This window comes from Hydra viridissima, unplaced genomic scaffold, assembly GCF_058129835.1.
Source record: "Hydra viridissima isolate aposymbiotic clone 2 unplaced genomic scaffold, HvirCarnegie_v1 scaffold_2, whole genome shotgun sequence".
Lineage (NCBI taxonomy): Eukaryota > Metazoa > Cnidaria > Hydrozoa > Anthoathecata > Hydridae > Hydra > Hydra viridissima.
The window spans coordinates 19,208,734-19,227,672 of NW_028324301.1; the positions used below are offsets into that span (position 1 = coordinate 19,208,734).

Sequence of the window (18,939 nt, forward strand, 5' to 3'; positions counted from 1 at the left end):
CCTCCGGTTTCGTCTTTAAACATCCCAATGACCTTTTTGTTTAAACCAACTTTGAGCCCTGCGATTTGAATGGCTGGATGGCTTTTGTCAAAATCGCTCGTGTCGAATTTGGTTTCAACATCGTCGGAAATGTCTTTGTAAAAGTCGTCCGTTTTTATTTCATAAACCAGCGAGTCCGTGTCTGTCATCAACAGCTTTGCTTTGCCTGGATATTTTTTTCTGATGTAATTGTAGTGGAAATCAAACATCAAAGTCTTGCTCAAATCCAAGATGGACATCCCCAAATAAACCGGTTTGTTGAAAAACAGTGTTGTTCTTTTCATGTGAACGGCGATCAGGTTTTCATCGAAAATCGTGTGACGATCGTAGTTTGGTTTGGAGGCCAATTTCGTGACTTTTTCTCTTTTTATCACCAGTCTCACGTCCACTCGCTTTTCAATGTTTTCCATGGTTTTGCCAAACACCGAATTGTTCATCAGCTTGAAAAAATCCTTCTCAAATTCGCTTGTTGCTTTTGTTCTCAATTCGGTGTTGAGGTCAATGAATTTCATCCAATTCCGTTGCTCAAATGTTATGCCTCTGTGTACCTTTGAAATTTTCATTCCCAATCGTTCGTAAAGCTTCACGTTTTCACAGTGGAGGACGTAATTTTTTTTGTCATTTAAATTGGGAACGAGCTTATCCACTTTTCCGATTTTCATTCTTTCAGGAACCAGAGGGTAATCATTGTGTTCATCGTGAAGGCTTTCAGGATAATCCAAATCAACCTCCAAAATGCACGGGATGGATTTCCGATCGCACAATTGATCTTCGGTCATCCATTTGAAACCGTGGGTGGGAAGAGGTTTGCACATGGCCCATCCGTACAGGTTGTTTGCATCCAAATATTGAATAAATTTTGATGGTTGACTTGGATCATACGAGTTGCTCATGTATTTGTTGTTTGATTTTCCATGTCGGTTTGAGATCATGCTGATTCTTCCACGGGTTCCTTTTTGGATCATTAGAAGCATGTCTGGGTCGCTTAAAAGCTCCAATTTTTTTTTTGTTTTTTTCAAACAAGCGTCCCAAGCCAACCCGGGAGATGTGTAACACCAGGCTGGATCGAGCTTGTATTCTTTCATGCAAACGTCCCTGAAATTTTCAAAGACGTCCGCTAGGATCAAAACGTCTGACACGTTGTACAAATCGTGATAATCTCTGAACGTTTTGCATTGAAACACGTTCCAGACATTTTGCGCATGCGCGTAATTTTCATCGTTTGTTCCCTCTTGTCTGAGTCTTGAGAAAAACGCTTCTTTTGGAGGCAATTGCGTTTCATGAAATTTATCGAATGAGTCAACCCAATCGTAAGGGTACACGCCTTTTTTCCGAAGCAAATCGAATTTTTCTCCTTCAAAATATTTTGAGAGGTTTCTGAACTCTTCTGGCTTTAAATTTTTTGACAAACTGTCCAAACTGAAAGGCATGAACTTAAAACTGTCGATGAACCTCAATTCAATTTTTTTGTCTTTGGGTTTTCCGTCTTTCCCAATGTACTCTCCCACTTTGATTTTTTTCGAGAAGCTGATGTATTTTTCCTCGTTGCATGGGATGCAGGTTATTTCTCCACCTAGTTTCTTGATGAACAAATGGCAGTCATAACCAGACAAGTTGTGAAAAACGACCGGAATGAATTTTGGGATTTTGTATTTTAAGTTGCATTCGTTGTGAGCCGCTCCTCGATATTTTCCAGTGAAATGACAGTGGTCTCGCACTTTTTCTGCATCGATGATTTTTTTTTCACAAATGTGACAAACGGTGGCTTCTTTGAAATTATTTTCGTCGTCTTTTGTGAAGACCATTTTTTTTTTCAAGTTTTTTCCAAAAATTTCTTTTATTTCTTTTTCCAAACTTTCGATAAAAAATTGGGCCACGTCTTGGTTCTCGTTTGACGATTCGGAAATGGATGGTTCACCGTCATAAACTGTTTCGTCAAAACATTTGATGTGAAAGGCAAATGAGCTCGGAACGTGCTTTTGAAACTTTTTGGTGTATGACTGGTCTTGGTTTTGCTCGCACGAGTCAATCGGTTTGATAAAGCTTTCAAAATCCGCGTAAACCACAAATGGAACCCTCATCGACCTTTCAATGTGCTCAAATTTCATGAACGAATTTTCTGGAGGAAGATCAATTCGAACAGCGCTGTTCTCTCTGCAATAGGTTGAATGCTTTGAAAGATCCTCCTCGCTTTTCATTCCCTGCAAGCAATTTCTGCAAAAATATTTTTTCCCGTTTTTTTGGGATGCTTGAGATGAAATGAGTCGACTCAGATTTTTGATCAGGCAATAATGACTCGTTTTTTCGTCTGAAATAAGCAGCAAATCGATTTCATGCTTACTGTTCATGCATTTTGATATTCGCAATGGCTGGACGGATTTATTTTCGCACATGAAAACGTTGACGCTGATTTCCGGATTGTTTTTTTCAAATTTTTTTATTTGGTCGAGCTTGACCGGAAAATCGATCCCTTCCCAATTCAACGCTTTCGATTTTTCAATCAAGTCTTTGTCAATCCTTTCTCCATGTTTTTCTTTTATGTTCAAGGCCCTGGTGACGCTCCACTTGAAGCATTCATTGTCTTCGTTCTCCATGTTGATGATTGCTTTTATGTTTGACAGAAAATCGTCGAGAGGGATGTACGACCGGCCACCAATGGGTCTGTAGTCAATTAAATTAATGTCCATTTTCAAGATGGCGGACACTGTGCAATTAGAGCCCATTTTGTTGTATTTTTCCATGTTTTCCAGGATCTCCTCTTTTGCTTTTTCATAAAAATCTCCCAAGTCAGTCGACTCCAAAATAATCCCAGCTTTTGACAAAAAAGGCACAATTCGATGCACCTCCTCTCCCGTTGTAAGGCTGACGCTCTCCATATCGATTGTCAAAACAAGGCTCGCTTTTTTGTTTTTATTCTCTTGAAGAATTTTTATCGCTCCGTCTTTCGCCAAATCTAAGAAGGCAGAAGCATCTTTTTGTTTTCCTTTGACTTGATGCGAAAATTGTTTTGCCACATGTCTCAGCGCGTGATTAGTCAATTGAAAATCAATGAGTGGTTTGAGTGGCTTGTAAACTGTTCCTTGCACAATTGATTTGAGGGCCATTAATTTGAAAGATCCGATTTCTTTTTTAAATTTATTCCCCACACTTTTCACTGTTTTCTTCACTGCCTCTGGAACAAACGGATCAATGAACTCAAACATGCTGTTGAATGTGTTTGCAGCCGCATTTCTCACAGCTGTCGTAAACCTTGAAAAAGTTCCTGGAGTCAACACAGGAGACGAATCTGGAACAGGATCGTTAATGAGTGGTCTTGCAACAGGATGGTTAATGAGGTAATGTGAGGGCTCTGGAAGAGGATGGTCAATGAGGTAATGTGAGGGCTCTGGAACAGATCTCGTCGCAATAGGATTTTGAACAATCGAAAGAGGTCTTGCCTCAGTCGTGCGTCTACGGGGAACACTTCCAATGACAGGTCTTGTTGTTTTTATTGCCTCAACGAGCTGTTCCCTTGTCATTTTTGAAAATCCTTTTATTGCCCTTTCTTTGGCTTGATTTTTCAATTTTTCCATTGAAACTTTTTTTTCTTTGACAGTTTTGCTTTCCATTTTTTTATTGCCAAGAAAATTATTTAACTCAAATTCAATTTTTTTGGTTTTTCCGATTTTTTCGGACTTGCTGATTTTTCGCATTCTGTTTTCCATTTTTATTATGCCAAGAAAAAAAAATTTTTCTTTTTTTTTCGAGAATTTTTTTCAACTCTTTTTTTCCGAGAATTGAAAAAATTTTTTTTCGGACTTTGATTTTTTTTTTCATTTTTTCAGACTTTGATTTTTTTTTTTCATTTTTTTGGACTTGGAGTTTTTTTTCTGTTTTCGAGTTTTTCAGAATTGAAAATCTCAATCCTTATTCCATTTTCCACTTTTCCATCTCGACGCTCCAAATATCTCCAGCCATGTCCCGTCTTTTTCATCGCTTTGTAAAGGGATCCGTATTCAACCACCTACCCTGTTTCGATGTTGGTCGTTTTCACAGAAACAGGTTTTTTTCGAATCAAACCAAGCCTCTCGTATTTTGGGTTGATCGGTTTTTTTGAATTTTCCTCTTTCGCATTTTCCGTTTTTATTTCTTTTTTCGGTCGACCCACCTGTCTGCATTCTTTTGCACCTTCCAAAAGCGAATCTTTGCTTACGAGATTGTTTTCAACCGCAATCATCAGCAAAGACAACAAATTGTTTGAGGTTATTGTGACACCATTTTCTCTCAGCAAATTTTTCAGATAATTTTTTGTTAGTCTCATGTTTTATTTTGAAAAGAAAAAATTTTTTTTAAATCAATTTTTTGTCAAGAATCTCATGACGCTTAATAAACAGCGTTCATGTTGTTTCCGTCTGAAACAAATTTGATCAATTTGTCGGAAATGATCACTGCGAAAATAACGGTGCTGTCTGGCACAGCCGTTCTGAATTTTAGGTTGACAACCAATTCAACCGTTTCGGAAACAACTCTTTCCTTTTGCTTGCTGATGTTGACAAAAAACAACGGAAACAAATTTTTATATTCAAGCAGTGTCAAACCGGATTGACAAACAAGCTCGTTTGTTCCATAATATTTTTCGTCAAAAGTGAACGCATCGGAATGAGCCATGACCATTTTCTTTTCTCCAAAATTCAAGTCGTAATTGTAGTTTGGATATTTAATCCCATTGACGGTCACGAAAAAATTGTTGACGTCACAATAATCGAACACGGCTGGATTTGCAGTTTGACTGGAACCTCTGTTTGTCTCAAGACCAAACACGATATATCTCGGAACGCTTTTGTCCGTGATCCTTCCAAGGGTCCAAGTGAGTTCTGTGAGACCCGCTGGAATGGCTTGCCTTTCGACTTTGTTTGCTTTGTAAGCCACTGGAACGGTGATTTTATTTGTCATCAGGTTCAAAAATTCGGATTTTTTCAAAACATCCAGTTCAATCCTTGGCATGAATAGTCGGAATTTTTTGATGTTGATCATTCCTGCAGTAACAGTTCCGGCTCTGTAAATGGCGTCATCGTATTCTTTTTTTGTAAAGGTGATCGTGTGTCTGAATCTGTAAACGACTGTCGTAAGTTTCACAAAAACCAAAAATGTGCTTTAAAGGGATCCTAAAAGAAAATGCTCCAATGGATGTGGTGTCTGCAAACAAGTGGTCTCTCCTGACGTTGAACCCCGTGCTTCCAGTCGCGTTTGAGGTGTCTTTATACCACATTTGCTTCAAACCATCGGCAAGCTGAAAACCGAAAGGATATTTCAACAATCCAAGCATGGTTGTTCCCTGACCTGGATACATGACTCTTTCCACTTGCTGTCCTGATAAGTCGTAAGTGACGTCACTGAACAAATACATGATGGCGTTGTTAACCAGAGCAATGTTGTCTGCTGCTGCGTAAGCTGTCCCGTCTGCTTTTTTCAGAACCACTTCGACGAGGATGTAAGCCTCAGACGGAAGTGTCTGCACAGACTGGCAATCAATCTCAAAAACGATTGATCCTGAAGAATTTAAATCGAGGTTTGTTGGAAGGTACTCGAAAAAATCAACTTTTTCAATGCCGGTGTCGTAGACAGGCTTTTCGTCAATTATTAATCTGTCGGTGTTTATCATTTTTTAAAATGAGAAAAAAAAATTTTATGTCATTTTTGATTCGTCAAAAAAAAATCACGCAATCAAAAGACCGCTCCCCATTTTGACCAGATCTTGGATTCTGGAAGCGTTCTTTTTTTTCATTTTCTTTTTTACTTGGATGGACGATCCAAACATTTTTTTATGCAGCTCTTCCATCGGATTAATAGATTCATATTGCTTTGCTGCTTCGTTCACAATCGTGTTGACCGATTGGTTTGGATTGACTGTCCCCGTCTTGGCGTAAACTTTTTCAATCGCTTTTTTTCCTTTGTCGATGGCAATGTCTCTGGCGGTTGATATGGCAGAAGAGGCCAATTCTTTTCCGGCAGATCTGGCGGCGGTGATCGCTTCTCTTCCAATTTCGCTTGCTGCTGCTTTTCTTAATAATTGAAGAGATGACTTTGATGCGTTTGAAGCGATCATTCTCCTCAAAAAATTTTTAAACGTGTCAACGATCCCTCCGACGACGACGACGTTCTTTTTTAAATATCTTCTGTTGTTCACAATGAGCATTTTAAAAATGAGAAAAATTTTTTATTAATTCGTGTTTCACGACTCGATGTATTTTTGAATCGATCGGTATTCCTCTTTGTTGATTTCCCCCTGCCTCAAAAGCTCGTCACAAATGGCAACAGCTTCGTTTCTCGATGAGATATTTCCAGCATGACCAGCGGCGATGCTCAAACTGAGTCGCTGCACAAGAGCATTTGGATCGCTCGGAAGAATGATCACTCCGTGACCTTTTGAACCCTTTGTTTTTGTGGAATTTCTTTCCCAAATTTTTGAAACAATTGTTACCCACTTTTTGCCTCCCGAAGATTTTGGTGCGGTCGGTATCCTTTCTTTCTCCATTGCATGCGTTTCGATCAGTATTTTTTCATAATTTTTAAGGTCAGCATCTGTGTAAATGTTTTCGTTAGGTATTGATTTTGTAATCAACTCCCAAAGTCCTCTTGTTCCCTCGTACTTTTCTCCATTAATAATGACGTCATTATCATCGATGGTAACTTCTTCTTTTCCAATAAACTTTTTTCCATCTTCATTACAGTAAATTCCAAACACTGTGTCACCCATTTTTTTTCTCATCGCATAATGCTTCAAATAATAAGACGCGATTTTCCCATATTCTTCAACATTCATATTTTTAAAAGGTTTTAATCTTTTGGTTGGATTTGAACTTTCAACACTTTTTAAACTTTCAAAAGACGACTCGCTTTCTGGATAAGTCAAAGCCAGTGGACTGTTGTCAACCTCCCTGTATGCGATGCTTTTCAACTCGTTTTTCACATTTTCGTTGCTCTCGATCAACGGTTGAAAAAACTTGGACAGATCAGTCTGATAATTTGCATCTGAAACGTTCCGGTTGGGCTCTCATTGTAAAGCTTCTCCCTGTTGGCCATGTAATTTTTCACAATCTCATCTCTCTTTTTCGGGTCAGTTATTTTAAAGAACTCCATATTTTAAAATACGGAGAAAAAAAACTTAAACAAAAACGAAAACTCGTTTGCGTTTGCGTTCATTTTCCTTTTTTGTAAAAGTTGTTAAATGCTTGAATGGCTTCTTCTCTTCCTTTTTGGATCAGTGACTCTTTGGTCAATTCGTCAATGCTGCTTTTTGTTTTTGTTCTGATTTCTTCGGTCATGGTTTTAAATTTTTGAAGCTCGCCTAGGATGAGTTCGTATTCGGAATCGCTCATAAAACCGTCCATGAGCGATTTTGAAATGTGATCGCTAATCGTGTTCAATTTTGACTCGGAAACAACCTTTATTTTTTCGTGCTTTTCAGCCTTCAACAACATTTTTTTGTTTTGATGGTTTCCAAAAATGGACAAAGCACCCATTCCAACTGCAATCCCCTCGCACGCAATCGAAACTGGGGTGGCAACGACGGTTGACAAAAGTGCAATTTCTGTAATCCCCAAACAGATGCACACCGTTTGCAACCCATCGTCCGCAAAACGAATAATTTTTGCCACTCGATGGTACTTTTTGCTCAAGGCCATTCTTTTCGCTTTTTCATCCTCCATTTCTTTTTGGATCTCACCTATTTTTTGAAGACGAAAAGCGTCATTGGATGGTGCTGTTGGAAGAACTGGATAAATTTTTTCAGTGTTTTTTATTATCTCCATCTTTTTAACAAAGACAGATTTTTTTAATTCGAATCGATGTGATTTATTTTGCAAAGCTTTTCGCCTTTTTTGACAATGACATCATTTCCGCTGTTGTTGATTATATCCAAAACGATGTCTTCCACAGGCTCAGAAAAAATGGCATCGTTTTTGTTAAAGTTTAATTTGTCACTTATTTTGTTCATCAAAGTGACGACTGCGATTCCTTTTTCAAAATTCAATCCAACAGACAACGATATTGACGTGTTAACAAGAGCAGCAAATTTAATGTCTTTCTGAGCAAAAATCTCATGATAACCGTTTATGTTAAAACAGTTTGGGTGAACCAAATCTTTTTTTGCCACAACAATATTTTGCGATGTCTTTTTTTGCAGGTTTTTTATTGTTTCCTCCAAATTTTCCAGCTCTTTGATCCGTTCCACCAAATTTTCCAAATTTTTGGTTCGATCCGACTCTTTGAATTTCTCCAACACTTTGATCCTCTCATCCATTTGTCCCAAATACATTTTCGAAATCTCCAAACTCGAATCAGCGTGTTTCTCTGCCGAGGAGACGTTTTTAAAAAACTTGTGAGGGGCATGCATTTTTTTAATATGAAAAGAAAATGTTTTAACTCATTTTATTTTCATTTTTTTCTTCGTGTTTTTCACATTTCTTCTTCTTCTGATTTAGACTCCTTTATAATAGCAAAGTGCAACGGCGTCCTGTTTTTTTCATCTCGCGCGTTGACATCGGCTCCGTTTTCAAGTAAAATTTTCATGACGCCAAGATGACCGTTTTGGGTTGCTAAGTGCAGCGGTGTTTGTTTTTTTCCATCTCGCGCGTTGACATCGGATCCGTTTTGCAATAAAAGTTTAACAAGGTCTAAATGGCCGTTTTCACATGCCAAATGCAATGCTGTCTTTTCGTCTTTATCTTTCGCATCAATATTGAATCCGTTTTCAATCGACATCTTTTTAATATGAAAAGAAAATTTCTTAACTCATTTTATTTTTCTTTTTTTCTTTGCGTTTTTCACATTTCTTCTTCGTCAGATTTCATTCCCCCCAAATCCAAATCATCACCCATGATGCTTTGGACTGAAGTCTCATTTTTTGCGATGACCACTTCGGGAATCCTAACCTGAATGGACTCGATCTGCGCTCCGACAAAAACACCTTCAATTTTCAAAGAAGCGATCGCGTAACACTTTTGTCGAATATATTCCAAAGGATCTGTTTTCACCAGCTTTTTGTTCTCCTTTTTGAAAAACAAAGAAGAAACCTCAATGTTTTTTTCACTTTTCTTTGTGAACAATTTTCCGAAAAAAATGGGCGCTGCATGTGGCATCTCAGATTTGTTTTTAAAAATGGACAGATCCTCTGTCGTTATTTTTTTCGTTCTTCCTCCTTTTTTCAAAGTTGGGGCCATTTCCTTGACTTTTTCGCGAAGAAATTTTGATATTTTTTCAGTCACCTCGATAAACTTTTTTTCTTTTTCGCTCATTCCGTTTTTTTCGTTGAAACCGAGAAAGGACATGGAATATCCCTCCAGCTCGTTCCTTCCAAAACTACAGTTCTCAAACACACCCAGAGAAAACAAAACGGGGGTTCTTAAAACAAACGGGCCTTTTCCAGAGGAGTACTCATAAAAAAGAGGGATCTTTTGATATTGAATTGGTCTGGTTGCGGAATAAATCTCTCCAACCGATAATTTGCTGTCATCAAAATTTTCAATCGTCACCAAATTCATCTTTTTATTATGAAAAGAAAATTTTTTTAACTCATTTTTTTCAAACGGATCAATTCATTATTGTCCACCCATGAGTTGAACGAGTCTGGATATCCTTTCCATTTGACCAGTGATTTGCTTTTTGTTCTGCGAACGATTTTTTCAATCCTGAATATTTTCTGATCCGTCTTTTGCATCTCCTGCTCATAAAAAGTGCCTTGAATGTCTTCACCGTTGGCGTCAGTGATTTTATACGTGGTTGGATCCGTTCTCTGAACTTTAAACACGGTAAAAACCTCCTCGGTCCATCTCGGAGTGTACCCTTTTTCAAAATGGGGCTTCTTTTTTGTGATCCTCACTTTGTCTCCCATTAAAAATTTCGGCTCTGGTCTTTCTTTTGGCATCTTTCCATTCAGATTCATCCAGATCATATTTTTATTCTTTTCCTCGCTGGCTTCAATCGGTGTCATTTTGATGGATGAGTGCTTTGTGCTGTTGTAATTTTTCACCATTTCGTCCAAAACATCAATGTATTTATTGGTGCTGTTGGCTGAAAAATATTTAAACATTTTTTCTTTCATCGTTCTGTTCCATCGCTCGACGACACAGCTTTTTTCCTCGTTTTCAGTGGAATATAATTGAACACCCAGCGCTTTCACGTGCTTGTTGTAAAACTCTTTTCCTTTGTCCATCCACATTTTGACACATTTTCTTTCTGAGAATATTTTTTTCAATGCTTCAGCCACTTCAAGTCCCGCTTTGCTTTTCAACGGAACGATCCACCCATACTTTGAAAACACGTCGATCACCATGAGCAAATATTTTATTCCATTGTTGAATTTTGAAAACGATTGCATGTCAACCAAATCGACAGCCCATATTTCATCGATGTCGTTCACAAACACTTTTCTTTTTTTAAAATGGCGAATGACCGGTTTGTGAAGCTCCTCTCCAAGCTGATCCGTCCATTTTAAACTTGAAAAATTTTTTTTTTTTTTGCAGAGACACCCAATCCAAATTTGGCTTTGGCTTTTATGATGGGCTCGATAATCTTTCTTTCGTTTATTTCTTTTTGAGTTGGGTTTGGAATGGAGTTCATCTCCTCAAGCATCATTTGGTCTGCCAAATTTCTGCTTTTAACGTCGTTTAATTATTTATATGCAAAATCATGGTGGTACGCTGCATTGTCCACTCGGTCAACCGGTTTGCTCCACTCTTGATACATGTCGGTGGATGTGAGCCTTTTGTCCAGGTTTGTGCCAGTTTCTGTTGTTTTTTGTCCTCTCGTTTCTCAAATGGATCGTTTCTGTTTTCCTTTAGCATTTGACACAGTACATTTTTTATTTAAAATATTTTTTTTTAAACAAAAAAAATGGAAGTGACCGATTTGTCATGGAATATTGGCAAAAAAGAAAGGAACAACAACGAGCTTTTACCAAGAAGTATTCGAGGAATCATCGTTGGAAAGTCCGGTTGCGGAAAAACAACCTTGCTTCTCAATTTACTGCTCAAACCTGGATGGTTGGATTATAACCATTTGCAAGTCTTAGGCAAATCTCTTTTCCAACCCGAGTACAAAATACTGAAAAGCTCGTTCGAAAAAAATTTGCCAAAAGAGATTATCCTCGATTTATTCGATGTCAATGTACAAAAAATAATGGAAAAATTAAATCTAAACCCTGAAGATGTGATTGATGATCTTTCAAAAGAATGTGGTAAAGAAGCAGACATGGAGTGTCAATTTTTTGAAACAGCTGACGATGTGCCTGAACCTGAAGACCTCGATTCAACAAAAAACAATCTAATGATCTTTGACGATTTGCAATTGACCAAACAAAACAAGTGTGAAAAATATTACATCCGAGGAAGACACTCCAACGTTGACTGCTTTTACCTTGCTCAAAATTATTTTATGCTCCCCAGACAAACCATTCTAGAAAACACCAATTTTATTTGCTTGTTTCCTCAAGACTCAAAAAATATTGACCACATTTATCGAGACCACGTTTCGAGCGACATGAAAAAAGAAGAATTCAAAAAATTTTGCAAATATTGCTGGTCTCAACCCCACGGATTTGCAGTCATTGATTTGTCCACAAACAAAATTAAGACAAAATATCGAAGCGGATTTAACATTTCTCAGAAGAAAAAAAAAATTTCTGAGTAAAAAAAATTCGCCCATTTAAAAAATGTCAGGCATAATCATCGATGTGGATGGAACATCCAACATAATTCAAACAGAATTTTTGGACAAAATCGTTTTTGAAAAAGAAAAAAAATATGAGATGGCTTTTCTCGGTCTTGAGACATACAACAGCTTTCCAAACATCACCAGCAAAAACAATTCTTTCCGGTACAGCATGAACAACGGTGCCAATTGGGAAAACGTTGTCATTCCAGAAGGAAGCTACGACATCATCGACATCAACAATTATTTGCAAAAAACCGTCTCAAACACAATCAAAAATTATGCGTCTCAAAGCGCAAGTTACGTCACCGCAAATAAAATCAGTTACTCACCAGAAAACATCAAGATTGGATCCAATTCAAACACTTTAAAATCAACCATCAAACTTGGATTAAATTATTTGATGGATTTGAACGTGGAAAACAGCATCGCATCCCTTTTGGGCTTCACAAAAAGACAATTAGACTCGAATTCCGAATACGAGTCCGACGACATTGTCAGAATCACGAACATCAACACGATCAGAATCGTCAACAACGTTATCGGTTCGGCATACATCAACGGATCGCAATTAAATTGCATTTACTCCTTTTACCCCTCTGTGGGTCCTGGCTTTAAAATCATCGAAAGACCCACCCATTTGGTTTACCTCCCTGTCAAAGTACCTGAAATTTCCACGATGATCACACGCATTGTTGATCAAAACGGAAATCTAATCGACTTTCGAGGAGAGGACATCACGATCCGTTATCACATTCGAGAAGTAAAATAAATTTTTTTTCCGGCATTTTAAAAATGAGCAATTACATTCGTGTCAAATTAAATGTGTCTCAGGGATAGATCGACAAAATAAAAAAATTAATCATTGAAGGAAAACCCGCGAGCATCCGCATTTCAAATGATAATCTTCACGGAAACGACATTTTACTTTTAACAGAAAGCCAACACCGAAAAATTGTGGACGCCCTCAATCGTGGAGTTGGAGTCACCATAAAAATGAGCAAAACTCAATTGGAACACAACGCAAAAGTAGAAGGAGGATTTCTTGGTGCTCTTTTGCCTTTATTGGGAAGGGTTGCAGCCAAAGCCGTCCCAGTTTTTGGCAAGGCCGCTTTGGGCGGTGTTGCCTCTTCTCTTGGTTCCAATATGATTGACAAAATTTTAGGAAATGGAATAAAATCAGAAGGAGGGTTTCTTCCTCTTCTTTTACCTTTATTGGGAGCTCTTGCGCCCACTTTGATCGAAAAAATTGTTGGAAATGGTATTGCTTACCTCAAAAGCAATGGAAAAGGAATGAAAATTGCCACATACAAAGGAGACGGACTGTTTTTAACACCCTGGGTCACAGGAAGCTCACTCAAAGATGGATTATACTTCAAAAGAGACAGAAAATATGTTCCCATCTTATCTTAATTTCTTCTCGGACCCATTCTCAAAAATCCTTTAAAAAAAATTTCTTGGCATAATAAAATGAACGGAAAAACAAGGATCTTGAGAAATGAGGACGGAAAAATTAAAAGCATAAAAACACTTGACCCCATTGAATATTTAAGGAAAAAAGGATTTGGATGGCGAGAAATTGAAATTTACAAATCAATTCTCGAACAAAAACAAGAACAAAAACAAGAACAAATAAAAAAAGAAATTTTTCGCGCAAGATTTAAACACCTTTGTAATCATTAAATTTTTTTTTTCATTACGCGTTTTATCACGTCATGAAAAAAATGTTTTCTCATCGTCACCCTCGCCGTCTTCGCCACCCCTCACCCCTCGCCCTCGTCAGAAATTTTCAACCCCGCGATTATCAAAAAAATTCAAAACGGAGATCGAAAATGGTTTTGTCCCAGAACTCTCCTTTTCTAGTAGTGGCAAATGTGTTAATAGTATCATTAAAATCTAATTTTTCAACCAATTCTGCTTCAATGCTAAATATTGCTAATGCATTCAGTCTTTCCTCCTTCATGGTTGACCTCAAGTAGGATTTTACTCTTTTAAGTACAGAAAAAGCTCTTTCGCCTGAGCAGTTTGAAACTGCTGTACTAAGGTACATACGCATAACTACTTCTAAATTTGGAAACATACACTCTAATCTTTTGGTCTTGATGTACTTATACATAGAGAGAACAGATTTTACATTTTTATCCGTGGAAATTAATTTTGAAAAAAGAATACACTCATCTATAAGTAAGCTTGAGTTTTCAACATCATCAATAAAATATTTTGCCAAAGTTTCACATGCGTTCCTTATAACAATAGAACTCGGTGTTTTATACAATGTGGGTATACACCCATAAATATCTGATATTTTTTCATAAGCTTGTCTTCTTGAACTAAGTTGACATTTAAGAGTATCAATGATCACATAATATACATTTCTAACAAAATCTATTTTCCCTGTGATTTCTGTTAGAGGTTGAGATCTTGATTCATCAGCCATAGCCTAAAAAAAAAATAGTTTTTAATGTTGTTAATGTTTATGACTTTTTTCAAATTATTTTATGTGTATTTTAAAATTAATAAGTTAAACATACCTTTCTCTTTTTTTTCTCTTGGAATCTTTGACATACTCCGAACAATCAGTACTTTCTACAGCCTTATTTTCAAAAGCATCAAAATCATCTCTGATCTGTACCAAGTAATTTTCAAGGCCATTATATAGGTCTAATACTGTATGAAGATCAATGTCAGTTGATTGTAATTTTTTATTTGTAGCATTAAAACTAAAATCATATTAAACTTTATATTAATTTATTTATCTATTAAGCTGACCCTAATAAAATAAAATAAATGAAAGCATAATTTATTATTTAAAAATAATTAATTTATAGAGTGAAAAATACCTGTTTAATATTGAATTCCATATGCATATCATTAAACCAGTTTCTAAAGTTTTTAATCTTGCAAGCAACCCATTATCTTCTACTTTACATACAGCTTTTTCTTTCTGATTATCAACTATACTATGCAAAACTTCAATTATAAATGCATAAGAATTATATAAAGCATGGCAAGCATCAAAATGAGCACTCCAGCGAGTTACTGATAAATTTTTTACACAAAGATTTTTCTTCAAATATGTTTTTAAAATGTCCCAACGTGCAGTAGAACTAGAAAAAAAATTGTATAGTTCCTTGAGAAGCATAAAAAATGAAGTAGCAGAATTACAACTTTCTGCTGCACACGTTCCGACCAAGTTAAGAGAATGTGCAGAACATGGTACATACTCTGCAAATGAATTAAAACTTTTAATTCTTGACTGCAATCCAGAATACTGACCTGACATATTTCTCGCATTGTCGTAGCTCTGGCCACGACAATTTTCAATTGGTATATTGTGTGAATTAAGAAAATCCATTACAACATTGCTCATTTCTTCAGATTTATGACCACTGTTCGGAATGAATATTAAAAATCTTTCTGCAGGTACACCATTAGGTAAAACATATCTTAATGCAATAACAAGTTGATCGACGTTTGCTATATCAGGTGTAGAATCAACAATTAAAGAATAATACTTGGCTGCTTTTAATTCTTTTAATATAATTTTAATTATATCATTCTTCATCAAAAGTATAAGTTCTTCATAGATTGTGGATGATAAATAAGACGGAGTTCCTTTCCCTCTATTCCCATATTTTTCTATATGTTGAGCAATAAAAGGGTCAAATTTAGCAAGTAACTCTAACGTTCCCAAAAAGTTCCCATTGTTAATTTTGTTAAATTGTTCATTATCACCTCTGAATGATAAACCTTTTGCACCGAGAAATTTAATTACTTCAACAATTCGATGAAGAACAGCTTTCCAGTAATTCTTTTCATCAGTCACTTGTGTTGCCAATTGAGTGTCAATTCTACCTACATCACTTTGTAATGTAATAAAACTTAATGTATTATTTTTATGTGCCAAAGAATTTTCGTGCCTGGAAATAAGTAAATGTCCATTTTTCCAATCATTAAATCCAGCATCTCCCAGTTGAGTACTGCATCCAAATAATTTGCATGGAGCACAAAATAATACAAATTTTGAAATTGAATAAACAAGCCATTTCCGTGAAACATTTTCTACGTTTTTTCGATTTTTCGTAAAGATTAATTTACTACAATAACGATCATAATCAGAATAAGATCGTTTTGGTGAGGTAAAATCTGCATCAATGTTCTGATCATATCCAAATTTTCCAATATAATTACGATATATATTACTATTTGTCCAATCTGCTGGATCTTTAAAATTATTTGTATTATTCTGCGTAAGAGGATTAGGAATGACATTTAGCTCAGATTTTTCTGATTCCTCATTTACATCAACAACTGATTGATCTGAAGAAGACGCAGTACATTGAATAGAAGTAGAAGTAGTAGAACAATTATTGGTAATAGTTATATCATTTGAAGATTCTAGTTTATTATCTTCAACACAACTAGGGGAAATGTTATTTATTTGTTTGAAAAAATTATTTCACCGTAAAATCACTTCTTTTTCTTTTTTAAAAATTACACGCTTTCTCGCTTGGGCTCCACTAATATGTCGTTTCTGATCCATTTTTACATAAATATCGAACACTAAACTATATATAAAACGCACTACTCGCACTAAAGTAAAACCTTTATAATTTAAATTTACAAGTTACAATAGTGTTAACAAAACATACGTACGATCAAACGGAGGAATTTTCGATGCACGTGACGCGTGTATACGAAATACTAATACTATTTAATATTTTATAAAATCATTTAAAATATTTTAAATAAAAAAAAATATTTTAAAAAAATTTTAAAAAATGGTCATAAATTGGGTAAAATAGTATAAATACTATTTTACCCAATTTATGACCATCGGCGGCGAGCTACGACAAATATAAATAAGTAAATGCACTGGCATTGTCTGCCGTCTGCGGCTCCACATACGTTATCGGTGTGCAACCGGTTCTACGGAAAAATAACAATCTAAAAATAAAACGAGGTTTAGAAGACCGCACGACAAAACGCATTGATTATTACTATTTCAAATTTCCGATATTATTTAAATAAAAATAAGATCAGGATAGTATTGTGCTTATTGTCAATAATTATTTTACAGATTGTACAATTTTTCTAGTTTAAAAAAAAAAAAAAAGGATAGTATGTAGTGCCCGTGCCCCTAAATCCGTGGTTGTGTAGGCTGAAGCCTACACTGCTTACGCCTTAATCCGGGATTGTATATGTCATTTTTATGAAAATACCTTAATTATTTGCCTCTTGATCCTGATTGAGGGAGAAATTTTTTGAACAAAAGCACAACTGTAACTTAAAGTAGAACAAAATTCAATAACAAAATTAAGGTTTAGAAGAATTTTTCTTCTCGTGTTTAAGAATAATGACCATGTAATAAATACAACTCCCTCAAATTGAGGGGTTTGTAAATTTTACATGGTCACCGTTTCTAAACATATTGAGTATTTTTGATGAAATTTGAATTATGCAAAAGAGCTTTGGTTTACTATAGAGTAATGTAGTTTTTTTTCCAAAGTAATATTTACTTTGTCGGGGGTCAAGAGAGAAAAGTTGTTAGCGTATTTTTTTTCCCCCAAGTTCCAGTTGCCGTGATTTTTTGTAAACCATCCTCATTTGACATTATCATTAGCATATAAAAGTTTTGACCCCCGCAAAAAATTCAAAATCCATCTATTAAAGCGTAAAAAGGAGGCTCAGACAAATTATAAGATTTTAAAATTTTCTTCAAATGTACACTTAAGGGCAAAGTAATGCTTTTATAGAAGCATTTTTTAGCCTTTTCAGATGAAGTTGATCGTAAATTTGACAGGTTGTGTAATTATCCAGATACTGCTACTAAAAATGTTGATAGTATGTTTTTGAAATTGACTTGTGGTACAATCACTGGTCCATTCAATATGGGAATTAATAGAATAACAAGTTCAGTATATCATGTTGATGGTCATGGTGCTGTAACTAAAAACTATGTTGATGAAAACGTTGTTAAACCTTTAACGATGCAAGCCACTGATACTTACGTAAATGAACATTTCACACCCATTGGCAGAAGAAAAAAATTACTCTGGCAAGCTCCAAAAAAACCCTTTGGTGGGAGCAATTTTGACACTTTCCTGATCTCAAAACTATAAAAACTGAAGTCATCCATCACCGTCCGGGGAAGAAATTTCATTTTTAAACTTTTGCTTTATAAAAAAAAGCAAATGATAGCATTAAAAGTTTTTGGCATTTTTACAGCAGCAGTAACCTTAAATTTTCATATTGTAAACAATTAAAAACATATAATCTGGTTAGAGAAACTAATGAGAATCTTAAACTGCAAATAATTTCATTTTTATTAAATCTGAAAATGAGCAATTGTTAATGATATACATTGCTCTTTTGTTACGTTAATTTTAGATATTCAGTATAAAATTTTTCGATCATTAATTGAATATTGTTTGTCACTTCCATGCAGTAAACTAACCAAAATTAAATAATTTTTAATTTTGAAACTATATAACTTTTACCAAACCAAGGAAACAGCAATTACCATTTTTAAACTTATGCTGTTACTCAAATTTTGAACTGTGTGCTTAAAAAATCTACATATCAGTATTGTTATAGAAAAAAAGAATAATTTTTTCAGTTTCTAAACTTAAATTGAAGAAAAAGCCGAATCAAGCCAAATCACACAATGACTGCAGAAAAACCGTCTGTTTTCTCTGCATGAGAAAGAGCTCAAGGTATTGTGTTATTTTTTCTTTTTTCTTTAATACTTTGATTTATTTATAAAACCATTTGAATATTTAACATAAAATTCTTTTGATATACATTATCTGATGAGCTTTATGTATTGTTTTCAGAGTTCTCATAAAATCTGATGGATGATGTGTTGAGCATACTTTAACACAGTCTTGATTTTGCCGACAACAGAGTGCCTCTTGGAATATGTGATACTTGCCGAATCACCATAGGAGAGAAGAAGAATTCAATTTACCACATCTTTTTGAGCAGAAGTCAATTTACCACCTCTTTTTGACTTCACACCTGTCAAAGTTCGACAAGAGGCAACAACTGTGTCTGCCTAATCTACCAGATTGGTTGATTGAAAGTTTTTGAAAAGCACCCACTTAAAGATTAAGAAAAATTGGAAACAGGCCAAACTTAAAGAAGATGAGTGAGGCAGTTGCTTTTTGCTAGAGTTAAAAAAATATAATGACGTCACTATGAATGTAATAC

General features: G+C 35.6%; 1 protein-coding gene across 1 annotated transcript; it reads right to left on the minus strand.

Annotated features, from left to right (window-relative positions):
- Window positions 1-13,531: 13,531 nt before the first annotated feature.
- On the minus strand, window positions 13,532-16,270 carry LOC149892335 (zinc finger MYM-type protein 1-like). The gene is made up of 4 exons (XM_090078119.1): window positions 16,191-16,270; window positions 14,568-16,148; window positions 14,255-14,447; window positions 13,532-14,167 (listed from the first exon to the last, which is right to left on the minus strand). The coding sequence occupies exons 1-4, from the start codon at window positions 16,268-16,270 to the stop codon at window positions 13,532-13,534; spliced, it is 2,490 nt and encodes an 829-aa protein (XP_089934245.1).
- Between the last annotated feature and the right edge of the window lie 2,669 nt (window positions 16,271-18,939).